Genomic DNA, 23,121 nt, shown 5'->3' with positions numbered 1-23,121 from the left:
ACTTATAGGACAGAGATGAGGAGAATTTTTTTCTCTCAGAGGGTTGAGAGACTTTGGAACACTCTGCCTTAGAAGGCAGTGGAAGCGGGGTCACTGAATATTTTAAAGGCAGAGGTAGATTTAGATCCTTGCCAGGCAAGGGAATCATGTTATCAGGGGTAGATGGGAACGTGGAATTGGGCCAAATGGTCTACTTCTGCTCCGATATCATGTGTAAAAGATGGTTTACCTGGATTCAACTTCCAGACTGTCCTCATGTATCAAGACACCAGACAATATTCACCTAATCAATCTGAAGCAGGAGATAAAAGTCCACCATTGACCTTTAGGGAAGGATATCTGCTGTACTGATCTGGTCTAACCTACATGTGACTCTAGACTCTCAGCAATGTGGCTGACTCTTAACTGCACTCTGAAATTGCCTAGCAAGCCACTCAGTTGTACCAAACTATTATAGTAAAGTCAAAAAGGAATAAAACCAGACGGACCACCCAGCATCAACTTAAGCACCAGAAATGACAACAGCAAACCTAGCCCTGTTGACCCTACAAAGTCTTCCTTACTAACTTCCGGGGGCTTGTGTCAAAATTGGGAGAGCTGTCTCAGACTAGTCAAGCAGAGTGATTACAGAGTGATACTCACCGAATCATACCTTGCAGACAATATCCCAGGGCCACCATCACCATCCCTGGGTATATCCTGCCCCACCATCAGGACAGACACACCAGGGATGGCGGCACAGTGGCAGGAGCTCCCCGAGAGTCCCCAACATTGACTCTGGATCCCGTGCAGTCTCATGGCATCAGGTCAAACATGGGAAGGGAGCCTCCTGCTGATTACCACCTACTGCCTCGCAGCTGATAAATCAGTACTCCTCCATATTGAACACCACTTGGAGGAAGCACCGATGGTGTAGAATGCACCCTGGGTGGGGCACTTCAATGTACCTCACCAAGAATGGCTCGGTAGTGCTACTACAGACCAAGCCAGCAGAGTCCCAAAGGACATATCTGCCAGATTGGGTCTGCAGCAGGTAGTCAAGGAACCAACAAGAGAGGAAAAGTTAAGAGGCTTTGTCTTCAACAATTTGTCACGGATGCAATTGTCCATGACAATATAAGGGTGACCGCCACACAGTCTTTGTGAAGACAAAGTCCCACCTTTACACTGAGATACCCATCATGTGTTGAACACACAAATGTCACACTTATGCTCAAGAAAGGAGGGAGACATAAAGCAGCAAACTATAAGCCAGTTAGCGTAATGTCTGTCATTGGGAAAATGCCCGAACCCAATATTAAAGAGGTAGCAGCAGAACATTTAGAAAATCATAATATAATCAGGCAGAGCCAACATGATTTTGTGCATGGGCAATCATGTTTGACAAATTTATTAGAGTTATTTGAAGATGGAACAAGCAGGATGGATAAAGGGGAACCAGGCGATGTAGTGTATTTTGATTTCCAAAAGGCATTCAATAAAGTGCCATGTAAAAGGTTAATACACTAGATAAGAGGTTGTGGTGTTGGGGGTGATATATTAACGTGGATGAAGAACTGGCTAACTAGACTGGATAACTAACAGGAAACAAAGTCAGGATAAATGGGTCATTTTCAGGATAGCAAACTGTAACTAGCGCAGTGCCATAGGGATCAGTGCTGGGGCTTCAGTTATTTTCGATCTATCTTAATGACTTGGATGAAGGGTCCGACTGTATTGTAGCCAAATTTGCTGATGATATGAAGGTAGGTAATGTCTTGCCCAGTAAAAGTATATCACATAACTTTACACATGGACGGATCTCACATGAAAGCTTCTGGAACTTTTATTTGTTTAAAATGGCACTGATAAACTTGGGGGGGGGGGGGGGGCTCAGGTGACCTTTGCTTATTCAACACAAACTATCAAGCTTCCAGAAGTTCCAACTTGAAAAACCATGGATGGGGGCCTACCCCATGATTGGACATACCAAGACGAGTGTTATCTGTGGAATTCACACTTGCCATTGTTCAAAGCTTACTCAAAACATGGAGTCAATGAACTCCTAGACACTATGTCTCCAGGCTTGCAATTCAACGAAAGAAAGCAGACAGGACAAGTTACTTACAAGTGAAATGATGTTACCCACAATTGAAAGACCACCATCGACCTCCTATCATATGTCAATGGCCTTTTAGCTTTAAACCATTCTCGATGGACAGTGACCATTGACCATATGATTGAAACTGGCTTCTGATTTGGATACCCTTTATTACCCCAAAAGAGACGAGGGAAGACTGGAGAAGAACAATGACAAGACAGCAGCTGCAGAGAAATGTTGTGCCATCTTTGCCTTTTAAGAACCAGTCGTCAGCCAGTCTGTAAACCATACTCAAATTAGCTGCAAGCCATCAAGCAACCAAAGTACTTAACCTTTTCCAGTGGCAAAGTTCACCTGAGAATCAACCTCCTAGATACTCATCTGCAAGAAACCTCAAAACCTACTCTGAACACTTCACTTTACAAGGCCTAACTTCAACTTTAAATCATCGAACCCATTCAAGAAAACACAAGCCTGCCACATGGGAGACCTGGAATCGTAAATCAGAGACTGAATTAACTATGATCTGTAAAAGTGCACTATACATGTGTGTGTCGGGGGGTGGGGGGGGTGTGTATCTGTGTGTGTGTGTCTGTCTGTGTGGGTGTTTATGGGTGTGTGGGCACGTGTGGGGGTGGGCGTGGGTGTGTGTGTGCCTGAACGTGTGATGGTGCATTAATTTGAGGCATGTGTGAGAATAAATTACTTTCTATATTTTAAACTCATGAAAGCTTGCTGCCAAATTATTTAATTGGAATACACACTCCAAAGGTAAGAAAAGACACACCTCTTTCCGTACAAACTGTAATTATGAGCAGAAAGAAAGCAAATACTTTCCTCCTGTCACAGACAGGACATACGTTGTGAGGAGAATACGAAGAGTCTGCATAGGAATATAAACAGGTTAAGTGAGTGGGTGAAAATTTGGCTGATAGAATGCAATGTGGGTAAATGTGAAGTTGTCCACTTTGGCAGAAAGAACAGAAAAGCAGAATATTATTTAAATGGAGAGAGAATGCAAAATGCTGCAGTACAGAGGGATTTGGGTGCCCTTGTGCATGAATCACAAAAAGCTAGCACGCAGGTACAGCAAGTAATTAGGAAGACAAACAAATGTTAGCCTTTGTTGCAAGGGGGATGGAGTTTAAAAGTAGGGAATTCTTGCTAGAGCTGTACATGGCATTGGTGAGACCGCACCTAGAGTACTGTTTACAGTTTTGGTTACCTTACTTAAGGAGGGTCTTATTTGCATTGAAAGCAATTTAGAGGAGTTTCACTAGGCTGATTCTGAGGATGAGGGAAAGTTGAGAAGGTTGGTCCAATACTCACTGGAGTTTAGAAGAATGAGAGATGATCTTATTGAAACATATAAGATCCTGAGGAGGCTTGACAGGGTAGATGCTAAGAGGATATTTCCTCTCTTGGGGAAATCTACAACTAGTGGGCACAGTTTTAAAATAAGGGACGGAGATGAGGAGGTATTTCTCCTCAGAGGGTCATTAGCGTTTGGAATTCTCTCTTCCAGAGAGCAGTGGAGGCTAGGTCATTGAGTATATTCAAGATTGAGTTAGGCAGATTTTTGATCGACAAGGGAGTCAAGGGTTATGGGTTGCAGGCAGGAATGTGGAGTTAAGGTCACAATCAGATCAGCCATTATCTTATGGAATGGCAGAGCAAGCTGAAGGGCCTTCTCCTATTCCTATTTCTTATGCTATGTCTGGCACTAACACTGTGCTAAATGGGACAGATTTAGAACAGATCTAGCAGCTCAAAACTGGGCACCCATGAGGCTCTGTGGGCCATCAGCAGCAGCAAAATTGTACTCAACCACAATCTGTAACCTCATGGCCCGGCATATCTTTCAATCTACCATTACCACCAAGCCAATGGATCAACCCTGGTTCAATAAAGAGTGCAAAAGGGCATGCCAGGAGTTGCACCTGGTGATGCTATAACACACTACGCATGTCAAACAGCAGAAGCAGCATGCAACAGGCAGAGCTAGGTGACCCAACAACCAACAGATCAGATCAAAGCTCTGCAGTCCTGCTATATCCACTTGTATGACTGTGAATGGTGATGGACAATCAAACAACTAACCGGAGGAGGAGGACCCACAAATATCCTCAATGCTGGGGGAGCCCAGCACATTAGTGCAAAAGACAACGCTGAAGGATTCACAGCAATCTTCAGCCAGAAGTGCCAATTGGATGATCCATCTCGGCCTCCTCCTGAGGTTCCCAGCATCACAGATGCCAGTCTTCAGCTGAGGGTACTGGATAGTGCAACATCCCAGCTATAGTACTGAAGGCTTATGCTCCAGAACTTGCTGCGCCCCTAGCCAAGCTGACCAAGTGCAGCTACAACACTGGCATCTACCCGGCTATGTGGAAAATTGCCCAGGTATGTCCTGCAGACAAAAAGCAGTACAAATCCAACCCGGCCAATTACCGCTCCATCAGTCTACTCTCAATCATCAGTAAAGTGATGGAAGGGATCATCAACAGTGCTATCAAGCAGCACTTGCATAGCAATAACCTGCTCACTGATGCTCAGTTTGGGTTCCGCCAGGGCCACTCAGCTCCTGAAATTATAACCTTGGGCTAAACATGGACAAAAGAGCTGAACTCCAGAGGTAGGGTGAGAGTAACTGCCCTTGACATCAGGACAGAATTTGACCAAGTTTGGCATCAATGAGCCCTGAAAAAATTGAAATCAATGGAAATCAGGGGAAAACTCTCTGCTGGTTGGAGTCATACCTAGCAAAAAGGACAATGGGTGTGGTTGTTGGAGGTCAATCATGTCAGTTCCAGGGTATCACTGCAGGAGTTCCTCAGGGTAGTGTCCTAGGCTCGATCATCTTCAGCATCCTCATCAATGACCTTCCCTTCATCATAAGGTCAAAAGTGGGAATGTTCGCTGATAATTGCACAATTTTCAGCACCATTCATAACTCCTCAGGTACTGAGGCAGTCCATGCCCATTTGCAGCAGGACCTGGACAACATTCAGGCTTGGGCAGATAAGTCACAAGTAACATTCGCATGATACAAATGCCAAGCTATGACCATCTCGTCTTGACATCCAATAGCATTACCAATCACTGAATCTCCCACTATCAACATACTGAGGGCTACCATTGACCAGAAACTGAACTGGACTAGCCATACAAATACTGTGGCTACAAGAGCAGGTCAGAGGCTGGGAATTCTGCAGAGAGTAACTCACCTCCTGACTCCCCAAAGCCAATCCACCATTTAAAAAGAATAAGTCAGAGTGTGTGATGGAATACTCTCCACTTGCCTGGATGAGTGCAGCTGCAACAATATTCAAGAAGCCCACGTGATTGGCACACCATCCACTGCCAACATTCACTCCCTCTACCACCACCACAGAGTGGCAGCAATATGCACTATCTACAAGATGCATTGCAGCAACTCACCTAGGTTCCACCTAGAAGGACATGTGCAACAGACACATGGGAACACTACCTCATGAAAGCTCCCCCCAAGCCTCACACCATCCTGACTTGGAACGATATCACTGTTCCTTCATTATCGCTGGATCAACTTCCTGGAACTCCCTTCCTAAAAGTACTGTGGGTGTACCTACATCAGATGAACTGCTGTGGTTCAAAAAGGCAGCTCATTACTGCCACCGTAAGGGCAATTAGGGGTCGGCAACAAATGTTGGCCTTGCCAGTGACGCTCGCATCCCATGAAAGATTCAAAAAAGACTGAAATGGCATATTAAAAAAGAGCAGAGAAAGCTAGGATTTGGTCACAGATCAAGGTCTTCCATATATCTGAGGATAGATATTATGCATAGAAGGAAGGGCTATTGCTCTTGGAGAAGCTCTAACAACAAGTTTCTTCCACTTGAAACTACAGGCCTAATTAATAGATGATTCTCAGGAAGACAGGATAACAACAACTAAGAGTGTGGAATTCTTTCCAATAATTATCCCCTCTCAAAAATCAGACCTTTAACTGGAAGTCTAGATCTAAATATGTAATTCAACCAACAGTCGAAAATCCTCTATCCCATGGGAGACTGAGATTGGACAGGAACAGCTCAGAATGTCTAGGTACCAAAGTTTTCAAAGCCTGTGAGGAGTTACAAAAATCAACTTCACACTTTGCTTTTCTATAATTTGCGCACTAGGATAAATGAAGGAAATGCTTACACATTGTTGACTTACAAAGACCACCTCAGATTTCAAGGTGGTTTACACAAAAGCTGGGAGCTGGTGATTGTTCAATGGTATGAGGAAATCTATCAATGAGGAAAAACCATGTCTGTCAGGTGTTCTGAAATACCACAAGGCAGGTGTGGGTGGATCACAATGCAGTTCAATGCATGTGCTAGTACCTATTTCCAGGTAACCATTACAAAGGTCGTTTCATGCCATGGCTCAGACATACTCAAGCTAGCAGCATTGCACTGTGACAGAGGTACAAAGAACAAGTTCCGGTTCTGTTGTTGACACAGCAGAGGGCTGTCACATTGTCTGCCCAGGGACACGCTGACTTGTCCTGCACCAAATTCAACAAATGTTTAAGAGCTATATGTAACAAACTCAAGCCTGTAAGGTGCTTGATAACTCACAAAATGGCATGTGAATCCAATAGAGATTTCTTTTGCAAGGAAGGGCCTGTGGTAGAATCAAGGCTCTGTCATGCAACATATTGTAAGATTATCTTGTTAAATCTTTTCATATATCCTTCAAATACTGTGAAATTAACTTAGAATTCAGTTAGCTGTCTTTTATAAGGAATCTTTTCTGGGGGAAGGCAGGGCAAAATACACAGCATTGCCTCAATGCATTCCTTGTTAACTACAGAGAAATGATCTCTTTCCTAGTTGTGAAATACTGGAGTCATGCAATAACTTGCAGAGCCATGACATTTCATAATAGGATATAAAATTCCAAAAGGCTCGGTCCCAAAGCGGAGTTTGTAAACAGCCCAATCAGGGAGGAGGGCTGCGATCCATGTCCATCATAGTTGGGTAATGGAGGTCATCGCTTATCTGTTGGAAAACAAATTGGGATTTTTTTCAGCCACTCCAATCTGACATGCAATAAATGTTGCTTCATCTTCCCCTATTCGATGGTATTTTTTGATCACTGCAGGAGGATTGAACAATCGGTGTAGGAACTTGCTCTGTCCAAATTTCAGATCACTTCAAAGGTTCAGCAAAAACTCCTAAAACTTTACTTTCTGTTCAAGAAATAAACGCGTAAGTTTAATGCCATTCTGCTATTTCCGTGCTGCTTCTGGGTGAATTTCTTTCTTTCCCGAGGTACTGTCACATGCTCCTCAGCTCAATTTATCTTATCTGAAATGTAGTCACCCCACCACTTCAGAGAGCAGTAGCTAACCAGCACTGGCAAGTTCTTTCTCCACATCCCAACTGTAATCTAGGTCATAGGCTTTCAAATTATGTCAAGGAGTCTGAATTATGAGAAAAGACTGGACAAGCTTGGAATTTTCAGCTTGGAAAGAAAGCCTGAGAAGTGATCTTATAATCTTTAGAATGATCAACCTAAACAGAGTTGGTGTATTTGGTGACCACTTTTGTGCCTTTGGAGACAGCATGTTTGGCCAGTTCCCCTGGCAACATGAGGCGGACTGCGCTCTGGATCTCCCTGGCTGAGATGGTGTGGCACTTGTTGTAGTGAATGAGGTGCAAGGCCTCGCAGGCAACGTGCTCGAAAATGTCGACAATGAAGGAATTCATAACAATCATGGCCTTGGATGAGCTCCTAGTGGAAGGGTGGACCTGGGTCAGCACCCTATACATGTAAGCTCTGCTTGCGAGATTTCCTCCGGTTCTTGGTGACTTTAGTCAGTGACTGCTTCAATGCCTTGCGGGACACACCGCCCTTAGCTGCAGCTGCCACCTCAGGCACTCCACTCGACTTGGGCCAACTCAAATCAGCTCTAAACGGATGGAAATTTGGTGGAAGCAACCCTGGGAGTTTTCCACATTGCTAGTAGCCTCCTGTATCAGTCAAATAAGGTCAAGGTAATTTCCTGCTGAGCAGCACCTACAAGCTCTCACCACCCCGTCTACTCCCCTATGTTGAACATCATCTGGAGGAAGTTCCATGGGAAATAAGCGGGGTGTAGGTTGGGGACCTCAATGTGCACCACCAACAGCAACTCAGTAGTGCCATCGCTGATTGAGCTAACTGAGTCCATAAAAACACTGTTGCTTAAATGACCCTTCATCAATTACTTAACAGACCACGTCCTAACCAACTTAGCTATAGCAGGCATATTCTCCACAATAACACTGGTAGAAGGAACCCCCATTCAGTACTGGTAAAGACAAAGCCTTGTCTCCCCTGTCAGGGATGGCCTGGTTCCAATCACCACTCCACTGATAACCTACAGAGGACCTGGGCTGACAAGTGCCTGGTAAAAGTCAGATCTCACAAGTGATAGGTGCCCATTTAGCCCCTAAATCATGCTCCACCATTCAATAAGATCATGACTGGTCTGTGACCTAACCCTATATACCTGCTTTTGCCCCATATCCCTTAATATCTTTGGTTAAAAGAAATCAATCAATCTCTGATTTAAAATTAACTGGTCCAGAATGAACCTTAGTTTTCAGAGAGCGCGCCAAACTTCCATCATCCTTTGCACATAGAAGTGTTACCTAACTTGTCTCTGAAAGGCTGGCATCTAGTTTTTAGACCACGTCCTCAGCCCTAGACTCCCCAACTAGTGGAAATAGTTTCTCTCTAACTACCCTATCAATTCCCCTTCAAGCTTTTAACAAATCACCCCAATCTTCTAAATTCCAGGGAATACAACACTAGTCTGTGTAATCTCTCCTCATAATGTAACACTTGGAGTCCAGGTATCTACACTGCACTCCCTCCAAGGCCATTCTATTGTCTCTAAGGTGTTGTGGCCTGAACTGCTCACAGTAACTCCAGGGCCAGAATTTTTTGCTCACCAGGCGGGCTGGCGCCAGACCCGAACGAACATAAAATGACATGCGATGACATCGGGACGTGCAATATTTCAGCCGGCGGGCATGCACAGGAGTCAGCAGCGCGCCCGCCAACAATTAAAAGGCCTATTAAGGCCAATAAAGTAATAATTACATTTAGTAGGCGAAAAGGCCAAGCGGCCTTCGGGTTTTTTAGGAAACCTCATCCACGGGCGGGATGAGGTTTCCAACAGCAAATCAAAATTAAATAAAAATGTTTAAATTTAATTCACAACATGTCCCTGTACATATTTTTTAACATTTTAAATTTCTTTTATTTTAAATTTTTTAAATCTTCATCTCCGAGGCAGCTCTGTGCCTCAGTGAGCTTTTTCTGCGCATTCCTGTGAAGTTCCCCACTCGCCCTTCCCACCCCGCCCCCCCACCCCGGCAGTGCTGAGCGTTGCAGCACGCATTTCACGCTGGGCGGGCTTTAATTGGCCAACCCAGCGTGAAACTGCAGTCGCGGCCCACCCAGCGTGAAATCACAGTCGGGGCCCAACCATTCCCACTCGCCGTCGAGCCCACCCAACGAGGGCAAAATCCTGTCCCAGGTATGGTCTAACCAGGTCTTCGCATAGCTGAAACATGATTTCTAATACTTTGTATTCCAGTACTCTAGATGTCAAGTCCAGTTTTCCATTAGCCTTCTTGATTATTTTTTGTACCTGTTCAAAACATTTTAATGGTTATGTAGATAGACCCCTAAAGTCTCTTTGTACTTTCATGGTTTTTAAACTCTTCTCCAAATCATGAGGGGTCTAGAAAAAGTAAGGAGAGAGAAAAACTGTTCCCTTTGAGGGAAGGATCGAGGACCAGAGAACACAGATTTAAGGTGACTGGCAAAAAAAAGACCAAAGGTGACATGAGGAAAATTTTTTTTGCACAGCAAGTGATTAGGATCTGGAATGCACTGCCTGAGACTTTGGTGAAGGCAGGTTCAATCATGGCCTCAAAAGGGGATTAGATAAGGACCTGAAGGGAAAGAATTTTCAAAGTTACAGGGAAAGGGCTGGAGAATGGGACTAACTGAGACACTCTTGCAGACAGTCAACACAGTTTCAACAGGCTGAACCATTGTTGTAACCATTCTGATTTCAAAAGTAACCTGTTCTATCCTTTTCAGGTCCAAAGTGGTGACCTCGCACTTGTCTATACTGAAAGGCACTTGCAACAGTTTTGCCCATTCTCTTCACATTTTATGCTTGTCTACACTGCTTACAATCCCACCTACTTTTGTATCATTGTCAAGCTTGAATATGTGGCTCTCTATTTTGTCATCCAAGTTGTTAACAAATAGAGTGAATAGTCGAGGCTCCAACACTGGACTCAACATTCACCATTTGGGGACGGCAGTAACACATCAACCTTCATTGGACAGTACATTCCTCCCATGCGACCTCTATCAACAAGAAGGATAAGAATAGAAGTTCCCCTTCAGGTCACACAAGATCCTGATTTGAACATATATTGATGTTCCTTCATTGTTGCTAGGTTCTGTATTCAACGCCACTGTGGAAGGAGGAGCAAAACAACTAGTACAAAGGTTCAAGGAAAAAGGTTCACCACAACCAGCTCACGGTAACTGGACAGACAATAAATGCAGCCTCGTCAGCATTACCCACATCCCCAAAACAATTTTTTTTAAAGTACGAATCATTAGCCAGGATTGTTTCACAACAAACTGTACAAGAGCTACTGAACAGATTCACTTAAACCCAAAAACTTTGACCAGAGCCACCTAAACCAGTATTTTGTAGTGAAAACTAATGTCCTTGCAATAAATAAAAGGACACCACGTTGTCACTGACCTGATCCAAAAATGGAATAACAATTTGCCAAAATATTTGCTATGTATGCTCATTATTCACATCATATGCAATTGAAAGATAGCTTTATAGCCACATCTGTGATATTATATAAGCAGACATCTTTCTGAGGGGCAAAATCTGAAGAGGCCAGGCGAGGCACTGAGAACATGCGTGATGGCAAAAAATGTGATCCAAGGGCCATTTGGTTGCATAGAGTAAATAGAAAAGCAGTAAAAAATGCTTAGAGTAGATTTAACTGGTTAGATACAAAGCCTTGTCAGGTGGCATAGATTTTCAAAAGAAGATAAAATATCTGAGCTTCAAGTAAAGAATCAAATCTGTAATAAAACCTTCAAGCATTTAAACAAAGTACTGTCCTATCTCAGGAAACAAATTCACTCTCCTCACTGAGGAAGCATGCATGCTAACAATGCTGGGGTTTTTTTTTGGGGGGGGGGGGGTGTGGGGAGGGGGGGGGGGGGGGTGTGGGGGGGGGGGGGCGCGGTGGTGCAGGGGTAAGGGAGGAAATTCAGGCATCTCAATGACCCAATATAGAAGTGCAAGCGGTACAGTATATTTCCTCTTTAGCGTATTAACTTAGTAGTGTGCTTTGCCATAAAGGGGTTGGACACTGGTTTATGCCTAATATCTCGTACAAAATGATGAAGCTGGAAATGGTTTGTAGCAGTTAAAGACATGAAAGAGTAGGGACAGTAAAATAAAATGAATTAAGCAATTAATTAAAATTTCCACTGTCGCAATCAAAGGCAGTGGGAGCTGCAACATTAAATGTTCACCCAAGTCTCATGTACCAGAGTGATGCAGGATTAAGAAATATTCATAGTGATCAAGTACGTGCTAGATATCTTATTGATTTCACAATACCATACTTGCCCTCATGAGTGCCAGAGGCTAACATCCTGTGATAACATGAACAGTAAAGACAATAGCACAGAGCAAATTTTTTCTAATGCATTATCAGCATGTTTGTACAATTGTTCCCATGCATTAGAAGTGTGTAGCTATAATTGCTTTAGGTGCATGTCAATGACTGTTTCATTACCTTCCACTGTGGAAGAAGCCAAGATTAAATGCAGAGGCTTCTGTTTCATCGATGCTTCACATGTCGTCAGGCTTTTATATCCCACCTCACCTTCTGCTCCAGCCATCATATCATCTTTCTGGCCTTCCTCCAGCGCCTTCTTTAGCTGCTGCTCATTCCCATTGCAAGCTATCTGTGGGCAGTGAAGACAAAATAACACGCTGCCATAAAATACTCAATGCATGGACACACACTGGCAAATTGCAATTCAAAGCAATTATTCAGTCACTGAAAGTCTCGAGTTTGAGATTTTGCTTTTAATTAAAAGATCTGTAGACTAGAAATTTAAATAAAATTGGCACTTGCCTGCATAAATCATAATCTCGCATTTTACATTTATAACAAGCTGCTTAATTTCACAATTACTCTGCATCTCGAAAGTAATGGTGAACCTGACAGTATTTGGCAATTATCATTATTGGTACTATAGTGCTTTAAGTACTCTGACTAGATAAAACTCCAGGGAACTTCTGAAGTAAATTTTGGTGCTATGTGCTAAAATCAACATTCTGTGAATTCTGCACACTGATTAAAAAACTGTAGTAATTATAGTTTTGGGAAATGCTGGACTGTAGCTTTAAGAATAATCCTATGCTGTAAGATCACGTGATCTGGTAAACCAATGTGTCAGCAGCACGGGGAACCTCTACAAGGGAGTACTTCTTTAGTTATGAGGTTTGATGCACACGTGTATTTGCTACTGCTGTCTTGTAAATAAAGTCAAATGTTTCCACTAAGAAAAGTGGTCTGAAGATCAACTCAAAACCAAACAGGCGACAAGGATAAATCAGAATCGGTGATGTACCTCGACCAGCGATTGTGAGTATCTAAGTTCGTTAAAAACAACAGAAGATATACTCATCCGCAATTCCAGAGTTTGGCAGAATTGATCCCTTTGAGCCAGCCACAGATGATTGGTCTCAATATATAAAACATCTTGCATCCTTCTTTCAAGCAAACAAAATCACGGGGGAAGAAAAGAGGAGAGCAATCCTCCTGAGTACTTATGAGAGCAAAACCTACAGTTGGATTTGAAGCTTGACAGTCCCCAGTGCCCCAGATTCAAAGACTTTCAGTGAATTAGTAGACCTCGTTAAGGGACATTTTCAACCCAAGCCCTGAGTCACAATGCAGAGGTTCAGGTTCAATTCAAGAAGTAGAGCCCCGTGTGAGATAATTGCTACCTAGGAGGCAAAATTAAAGCAACTAACGGAATATCGTGATTTCGGTGAAACCCTGAATGGCATCCTCAGAGATCGTTCAATATGTGGCATGCAGTAAGACACCATTCAGCAAAGATTGCTGTCTGAAACTGGCTGGCTTGATTTTAAGAAAACATTAGAAATAGTGCTGGCCATGGAAAGCACTGTAAAGGATTCACAAGCAATTCAAAGGGTGCAAAATGGCGCTGTACTCCAAATCGGGCAGGAATGGTCAGCCAAAAGTGGCGCAAAAGGCCGGGGCTCCGCTGCGAAGCGGGAAACAGCCCCTGCTAAACGAAAAATGAGAGGAAACTGAACTGAAAAGTAACTTTTAGCGGTGTGGGAACATTCAGTCTTTTAGCAACTGGCAATATAAAAAAGTAGGATGTTATTTTTGTCACAGAAGTGGACACATAATGCGACAGTGAAAAGCAAGGATTAAACAGGCTTCCAAACAACAAACAAAGTCCATAAGATGTAGGAGAAGTAGGCCATTCGGCCCATCGAGTCTGCTCCGCCATTCAATGACATCATGGCTGATCTGATAATCCTCAATTCCACTCTCCTGCCTTTTCGTCCATAACCCTCGATTCCCTTTCTGATTAAAAATATGTCAATCCAAGCCTTGAATATACTTAATGACCCAGCCTCTACAGCCCTCTGTGGTAAGGAATTCCACAGATTCACTACCCTCTGAGAGAAGAAATTCCTCCTCCTCTCTGTCTTAAATCGCCCACATTATGCCCTCTGGTCCTAGACTCTCCCACAAGGGGAAACAACCTCTCTGCATTAACTCTGTCAAGTAGAATCTTATATGTTTCAATAAGGTCGCCTCTCATTCTTCTAAACTCCAATGAGTACAGGCCCAACCTTCTCAACCTCTCCTCACAAGATAAGATAAGATGATCCCATACCCGGGATCAACCTAGTGAACCTTCTCTGGACTGCCTCCAATGCCAGTATATCTATCCTTAGATAAGAGGCCCAAAACTGTTAACAGTATTCCAGGTGTGGTCTAACTATGCCTTGCATAGTTTTAGCAAGGCTTCCTTATTTTTATACTCCATTCCCTTTGAAATAAAGGCCAACATTCCATTTGCCTTCCCTATTACCTGCTGAATTTGGATGTTAGCTTTTTGGGATTCATGCACAAGGACTCCCAAATTCCTCTGTGCTGCAGCTTTCTGCAGTCTTTCTCCATTTAAATAATATTCAGCTCATCTATTCTTCCTGCCAAAGTGCATAACCTCACATTTTATTCCATCTGCCAAGTTTCTGCCCACTCACTTAACCTATATCCCTCTGCAGACTCTTTGTGTCATCCTCACTACTTGCCTTCCCACCTTTTTGTGTCATCCGCAAACTTGATGATAGTACATTCACTTCCCTCATCCAAGTCATTCATATATATTGTAAATAATTGTGGCCCCACCACTGATCCCTGTGGCACACTCAGCCCTGTCAACCCTGCAAAGTCCTCCTTACTAGGAGCTAGTGCCAAAATTGGGAGAGCTATCTCACAGACCTCGTCAAGCAACAGCCTGACATAGTCATCCTCACGGAATCATATCTTACAGACAATGTCCCAGACACCACCATCACCATCCCTGGGTATGTCCCGTCCCATCGGCAGGACAGACCTAGCAAAGGTGGCGGCACAGTGGTATACAGTCAGGAGGGAGTTGCCCTGGGAGCCCTCAACATCGACTCCGGACCCCATGAGTTCTCATGGCATCAGATCAAAGATGGGCAAGGGAATCTCCTGCTGATTACCACGTACCGCCCTCCCTCAACTTATGAATCAGTGCTCCTCCATAGCAAGGGCGCAGGATGTACTCTGGGTGTGGGACTTCAATGTCCACCGCCAAGAGTGGCTCAGTAGCACCACTACTGACCAAGCTGGCCGCGTCCCAAAGGACATAGCTGCTAGACTGGGTATGCGGCAGGTGTTCAGGGAACCAACAAGAGGGAAAAACATACTTGACCTCATCCTCACCAAACTACCTGCCACAGATGCATCTGTCTATGACGGTATGGGTAGGAGTGGCTACCGCACAGTCGTTGTGGAGATGAAGTCCTTGGTTCACATTGAGGGTACCCTCCATTGTGTTGTGTGGCACTACCACCATGCTAAATGGGATAGATTTTGAACAGATCTAGCAACTCGAGACTGGGCATCCACTGGTTGGAGTCATACCGAGCACAAAGTAAGATGGTTGTGGTTGTTGGAGGTCAGTCATCTCAGCTCCAGGACATCACTGCAGGAGTTCCAAAGGGTCATGTCCCCGGCCCAACCATCTTCAGCTGCTTCATCAATGACCTTCCTTCCATCATAAAGTCAAAAGTGGGGATGTTCTCTGATGATTGCACAATGTTCAGCATCATTCGTGACTCCTCAGATATTGAAACAGTTCATGTCCAAATGCAGCAAGACCTGGACAATATCCAGGCTTGGGCTGACAAGTGGCAAGTAACATTCGCACCACACAAGTGTCAGGCAATGACCATTTCCTACAAGAGAGAATCCAACCATTGCCTCTTGATGTTCAATGGCATTACCATCACTGAAACTCCCACTATCAACATCCTGGGGGTTACCATTGACCAGAAACTGAACCTGACTAGCCATATAAATACTGTGGCTACAAAAGCAGGTCAGAGGCTAGGAATAGTGCGACGAGTAACTCACTTCCCGACTCCCCAAAAGCATGTCCACCATCTACAAGGAACAAGTCAGGAGTGTGACGGAATACTCCCCACTTGCTTGGATGAGTGTGTTAAAGTGGCCATCACCTTGTTAAAAACAATTGCTAGTTAAACAGGTGATGTGCATTGATTATGCCATCTAAATAGAATAAAAAGATACAGCTGGGACATTTTGTGTGGAAGCCAGTTGCACTGACGAGTTGTCTTGAAAATAAACCAGCTTGAACCAAAAGACCAGCCTGGGATTAATTCTTCCATCACAATCTCAGCTTGGCACCATCCAGGACAAAGCAGCCCACTTGATTGGCACCACATCCACAAACATTCACTCCCTCCACCACTGACGCACAGTAGCAGCAGTGTGTACCAACTACAAGGTGTACTGCAGGAATTCACCAAGGCTCCTTCGACAGCACCTTCCAAACCCACGACCACTACCATATAGGAGGACAAAGGCAGCAGATAGATGGGAAAACTACCATGTAGAAGTTCCTCTCCAAGTCACTCACCATCCTGGCTTGGAAATATATCGCCGTTCCTTCACTGTCGCTGGGTCAAAATCCTGGAACTCCCTTCCTAACAGCACTGTGGGTGTACCCATACCACATAGTCTGCAGCAGCCCAAGAAGACAGGTCACCACCACCTTCTCAAGGGCAACTAGGGATGGGGCAATAAATGTTGGCCCAGCCAGCGAAGCCACATCCCATGAATGAATAAAAAAAACTCCACTAATTACAGGTTGTCATCCCAAAAATGCCCCCCTTATCCCAAGTCTCTGTCTTCTATGAGCTAGCCAATCCTCTATCCATGCTAATATACTACCCCCAACACCATGGGCTCTTATCTATTGAGTAGCCTTATGTGTGGTACCTTATTGAACGCCTTTTGAAAATCCAAATATATTACATCTACTGGTTCCCCTTTATCTATCCTGCTTGTTGCCTTCTCAAAGAATTCTAATAAATTTGTAGGCAGGACTTCCCCTTCATGAAGCCATGCTGACTCTGTTTGGTTATATTATGCATTTCTAAATGCACTGCTACTACATCCTTTATAATAGACTCCAACATTTTCCCAATGACAGATGTTAAACTAATTGGCCTATAGTTACCCGGTTTTTGTCTCCCTCCCTTTTTGAATAAGGGTGTTACATTGACAGTTTTCCAATCCTCTAGGACTTTTCCAGAATCTAAAGGTTCTTGGAAGATTACTACCAGTGCATCCACTATCTCTGTAGCTATTTCCTTTAATATCCTAGGGTGCAATGCATTAGGTAAAGGGGACTCATCGACCTTTAGCCCCATTAGTTTCTCTGATACTTTTTCTCTAGTGATAGTTATTGTATTTATTTCCTCCCCCTCTTTGCCCCTTGATTCTTTAGTATTTTTGGAATGCTATTAGTGTCTTCTACTGTGAAGACTGATGAAAAGTATTTATTCAACTCCTCTACCATTTCCTGGTTCCCCATTATTATTTCCCCAGCCTCATTCTCTAAGGGGCCTATGTTCACTTTGGCCTCTCTCTTCCTTTTTATATATTTAAAGAAGCTCTTACTGTTGTTTTTATATTACTTGCTAGTTTACCCTCAAAGTTTATTTTCTCGCTCTTCATTACTTTTTTGGTCATCTTTCAGTGGTTTTTAAAACTTTCCCAATCCTCTGGCTTACCACTAATCTTTGCCACCTTATATTTTTTTCTTTCAATTTGACACTATCCCTAACAATGAAGTCTGTAGTGTAGAAGGGCCTGAAACAACAAATTCTGACATCTGCTCATTATTCAACATGAAATTTGGGACAACAGAGCCAATATTTGTTCCAGTGCAAGTGAATGGTAAACCATTAAAAATGGAAGTAGACACGGGTGCTTCTACCACTGTAATAGGAGAACACACTTTCAGATATTTAAATAAAGGTGATCAACAATTAAATTTGGGACAAACATCTGCCCAGTTGAAAATGTACACAGGCAAAGAAATCCAAGTAAAAGTTATCACCAGAGCAATTGTTAATTATAGATACCAATCGGCATATCTACTAGTGGTGGTGTTGAAAGGCAGAGGACCAAGCCTTCAAGGGTGAAATTCGCTAAGGGAAATTAACCTTTATTGGCCGGTGAGATTTCAAAAGGAAGCTGGAAAGGTTTCTGTCTTGAAAAAGGAACAAGGCAAGATAATTTAGAAAGAGCCTGGAGAGTCCAAGGACCACAACAAGGTGAAAAATGAGTGTGTAAGGATTCAACAACCTTAAGAAATGAAGGTTGCACCATATCATCCGTCATCAAATGGACTGGGTGAAAGGACAGTACAAACTTTTAAGGCAGGAGTGAAAGGTTAACATAAAAGCAAAAAACTGCAGATGCTGGAAATCCAAAACAAAAATAAAAATACCTGGAAAAACTCAGCAGGTCTGGCAGCATCTGCGGAGAGGAACACAGTTAACGTTTCGAGTCCGTATGACTCTTCAACAGAACTGTTCTGTTAAAGAGTCATACGGACTCGAAACGTTAACTGTGTTCCTCTCCGCAGTGAAAGGTTAACAGGTGACTCGCTGGAGACCAAACTTGCTCGTTTGGTTCCCCACCACCACCCCCACACCACAGCAGGAGCGGCACCTGCAGAATTATTGATGAGACGCCGTCTTTGGACAAGACTGAGCCTAATACTTTCCAATTTGGAGGGGAAAGTGAAGAAAAGTCAAATGAACCAAAAGGCAACTCATGATTTGCATAGCCATGTGAGACAATTTACTGTTGGAGAAGCAGTATATGTAAAGAATTTTAGTGGAGGACCAAAGTGGTTACCTGGTAAAGTAAATTCAGTAAATTAAAGTAAATGAGGCACCTGACATCAATGTGGTTCCAGAGAATGTGTTTCCTACAAAAGAATCTGAATGTGTGGAGCTGCGCTGTTCCATACGGATCAGGAAACCACCTAAGAGACTGAACTTGTAATTTCATGACCTGTGTAAATATTGTAATGTCATGAGATAAATATCCTTGCAAATAAAAAATGTACAGATAAGTTTCTATGCTGTACGATCACATGATCTGGTAAACCAATGTGTTAGCAGCATGGGGAACCTCTACAAGAGAGTACTTCATTAGTTATGGAGTTGGATGTACACGTGTCGTTGCTATTGCTGTCTTGTAAATAAAGTCAAATGTTTCTACTAAGAAAAGTTGTCTGATGATCAACTCTGTAACAAAAACTAATTGAAGACATGGGATATATTTTACGATAATTTTCTGGTGTCTAGTCCTGATAATTCAAAGCCATTTTCTTGCGCTAATTTTTTTTTGAATCAAGTAATTCAAGTTAAACTCTGTCCCAGGCGTACTGCACTGTTCTAGAGAAGCTCAAAGTAAGCTTGAGGAACAGCCCCTCTGATGAGGCACTTCACAGTCTTCCGGACTCTCTGAGTTCAACAACTTCAGATCATAATCTCTGCCCAATTTCGTTTCCTTTTGTTTGTTTTGGTTCTTTCATTTTTTTTTGCTTTCAGTCAGCAACACACTTGCTCTAGCCATATCTTAAGCTTTTTTGTTTCTTTTCTTGCTCCATCTGCATTCCCTTTGGTCCCAGAAGACCAACTCTTCTGTCAGTCAAATTCTCCTGTCTTCCACCCTATCACAGACCTTTTTGTCCTTGTCCCATCCACCTCTTGCTCAAACCCCATTATATCTCCAACTTTTCCTTGTTCTGATGTAAGGTTGCAGACCTGAAATGTTAACCTATTTTCTCTCTCCACAGATGCTGCCATAACTTGCTGAGTATTTCGAACATACGAATTAGGAACAGGAGTAGGCCACTCAGACCCAGCATTTCCAGTTTTTATTTCAGACTTCCAGCATCCTCAGTATTCTGCTTTTCAATTCAAATTAAGCAACTGAGATAACAAAGTACAGGAGGCTTCTCATTGCTAAAAACGATTGCACTGGCTAATTATTTAAATCAAATAACTATGAATTAACATGTGGGGATTGTATATTAAAATTCTTGAGACTTCATGACTGTCATGTTTAGAAGCATTTCTTTAAGGCTTCTGAAGTATAACAGTCACATCTGCGTCAACTACTATTCATAGATAACACTATAATTCAGTCTTCCAAGTTCTAGTGGCCCAGGTCAACCCAGCATTTTTGTCGAGAACAAACACAACCTATATAAAACAAAACTGCCCATTTCCTCCAATTTACTACAAACATCTTGAAAGGCTCACTCATTTCACAACAAGGTCAAAATACAAGGGCTTTTTTTAGTAAGTGTTATAATCCAGTACAGTAATTTACAATGGAAAGAAAATAGTTTCAAAAGTCAAGGAGCTTAGTTCTAGAGAGAAATCACACTAGTGTTGGGCTTGACTCAGGAAGGAAAGGAAAGCCATGCAACCACTATGCAATAGTGAGCGTAAAAGAAAGACATGAAGCACTTTGAGCAGAGGGAACTCCAAAGGGAATGCTTTTGAACATCCATAAAACATCAATGTGTACTTTCCCTCAAGCACAAAGATACTCAAGCGAACCTAGCATTTCAGGCGTACACCATTTCCCCTGCACGCACAAAGAATTCAGGCTGAATTATGACACTGTGTTGGAGTGGAATCAAAGACTGGCAGGTAAAATGGTTATTGAGCAATGGGGAGATAGTTCAAATAGAGAGACATTGCCATGAGGGGCAAAGGAATTGGAGTTCCCTCGATGAATAAAACTGAAGGAGATTAAAATGAAACAGAAAAAGGATATGTATGGTAAATGTCAGGCTCATAATTCATAATTAGGCTGAGCAAAAAAAATACCCAGTGAATTGAAAAAGGAAATAAGTATGGCAGAGACAATGCAGGGGTATAAGAATATATCAGCAGCCACATAAAAGAGAACACAAATGTCTTTGATAAACACACAAATATAAAAATGGTAGTCAAAGGAAGAATAGGTCCAATTAAACACCAAAAAGAGATCATCTTGAGGAGGGAGAGGGCACTGCTAAGGTACTAATTGAGTACTTTGCATCTGTCTTCATGAAGACAAGGAGACCGCCAATGTAACAGAAAAAAACAGTGGCAATAGAGAAACTTGCTAGGGTAAAAAAAAAGACACAAAATGTTAGCTGTGCTCAAAGTAGAAAGTTACTCAGTCCAGATGGGATGTATCCTAGGTTGCTAAGCTGGGGAGGTTCTGGCCATAGTCTTCCAATCCTCCTTAGGTATGAGTGTGATGCCAGAGCATGGGAGGAAATGGTGCAAATGTTACAGCAAGTTACAATGATTAGGAGTGCACTGCCTGAAAGAGAGTGATGGAAGCAGATTCATTATTAACTCTCAAAAGGGAACTGAATAAATTCCTGAAGTGGAAATATGTGTACGAATATGGAGAAAGAGAAGTAGAGTAGGACTAAATCTTCAAAGAGCTGGCACAGGCACAGTGGGCATCGTCTTTCTGTGATTCCATAAAATCCTCACCCAGTGCAAGGTCAGCAGGACTGACAAAAGCAATGATCACTCCCACTCCCAGAGCTGAATTTGATCTTCCAGGAGCTGGCACAGTCACTTCAGGTTAATAAAGATTCCCTTTGGATCACGACTGATGCATACTAAGAAGCTCACTCATTGCATCTGAAGACAAGACCATTTGTGCAGACCCTATTAACTTTGCAATCTCAAGCATGTTGATTTTTTTGAAGTATTAAAGAAACTTTCAAATGAAAGTTCATCTGAGGATTTTTTTCTTCAACTGATCTTTTCCTCATTCCTTCTTAGCTGCAATCTGCAATCCAGATTGCACTCATTCCTTCTTAGAATCCTGACATTCACTGAAGAAAAAATATAATTACTTGGAGTTTTTTGCCAGAGGGCCGAAAGCAAACCTGGTACATTTAACAGGCATGGAAAACAAGAGTGATTACATAAATTAACAAGTGAAGAGGGCACTCAAGTAGAGCGCATACTTCCATCACGCTGTGTTAACTCAACATTATTACAATTATGCAGCTCTTTCTTGAGGCTTTTCCCTGCTGGTTGATGCTCTGTAACTACAAAGCTGAAAAAAATAAATATTTCAGGCTAATCCATGTCCAACAGCCTGCTCTGAAAACTCTGCACACATTTTGACAGCTGTGACAATCCACAACATTCTAAAACAAACAACATTCTCAATCAAATGACTCAAAGATCCTTTTAAAAAAAGTCAATTCGCCCTATCTCCCAATGTTAATGGGATGCTTTAAAAAATTCCAGGATCCGGATCTGCATTTTCACCAAAAACTAATCAGTTCTTCCTTGGGCAATTCTCTACCTGTGTACCAAGTTTCACTGGAATCCGTCCATTAATTTGAGAGATATATTGTTTACAGACAAACCAACTAACAGGGATAAAGACATCATCCCCGCCCACCTTCAGCGGTGGAGATAATTAGGGTCACAAATCATTTGAATTCCATATGTGACAGTCAGCTGCATACAAAAGAAAGTATAGCACTGCCCACATATGTCATTTGCATCACGTACAATCCAGATTGCACTTAGTACATTTTCAGAACATACATCATCGAGGGGCAGTACGAGCCAAAATAGATACTTCAAAACAAACTGAATTTTTTTCTTTGGCATTACTATAAAGGTAGATTGCAGAGGAGAAAAGGGAGGTAGCGAGGTGAAGGGTATTAGAATCATAGAATGGTTACAGCACAGGAGAAGACTATTCGGCCCGTCATGTCTGTGGCAGTTCTCTGCAAGAGCAATTCACCCAGTTCCACTCCTAAGTCTTTTCTCCACAGCCCTGCAAATTTTTCCTCTTCATATAACTGCCCAATTTTCTTTCAAAAGCCACTACTGAATATTACAGGTAAAATTTCAGAGACTGGGATCAAGGTGGTGGAAGGCTCAGCCACCAATGATGATGCAAATGGCGGGGGGGCAACACGCAAGCAGGACGAGTCAGAAGAAGGAAGAGTTGCGGGAAGTTTTAGCACTACAAGAGGATACAGAAATAGGAGTGTGCACAGCTATGGAAGGATTTAAACGCAAAGATGAGAACTTTTAAGTCTAAGATGTTGTGGAACCGTCAGTGAAGGCGGGAATGAAGGGTTTGCAGAGCTTGTTGAGAATTAGGATAGAAGGGACAAAAGTTTGGACAAGATGCAGCTTATGGAGACTAGAGGGCATGTGGCTGGTCAAGAAAGAACTGGAACAATCAATTCCAGAGATGGCAGAGACA

The 23,121-nt window shown here is 42.8% G+C and overlaps 1 protein-coding gene across 3 annotated transcripts in view; it reads right to left on the bottom strand.

The window, feature by feature from the left end:
• The window catches only part of LOC144672973 (rab GTPase-activating protein 1-like), a 442,218-nt gene that overhangs the window by 398,236 nt on the left and 20,861 nt on the right, over nucleotides 1-23,121 (bottom strand). For all 3 annotated transcript variants that reach the window (XM_078534975.1, XM_078534977.1, XM_078534976.1), the window contains exon 3: nucleotides 11,962-12,133. In XM_078534975.1, the coding sequence (XP_078391101.1) occupies nucleotides 11,962-12,133 (172 nt within the window). The remainder of the gene's footprint in view (nucleotides 1-11,961; nucleotides 12,134-23,121) is intronic.

Source organism: Cetorhinus maximus, unplaced genomic scaffold (assembly GCF_964194155.1).
Source record: "Cetorhinus maximus unplaced genomic scaffold, sCetMax3.hap1.1 HAP1_SCAFFOLD_182, whole genome shotgun sequence".
In the NCBI taxonomy this organism is placed as follows: Eukaryota; Metazoa; Chordata; class Chondrichthyes; order Lamniformes; family Cetorhinidae; genus Cetorhinus; species Cetorhinus maximus.
The sequence above is the reverse complement of the archived record's forward strand: the minus strand, read 5'-3'. Positions and strand labels throughout refer to the sequence as shown.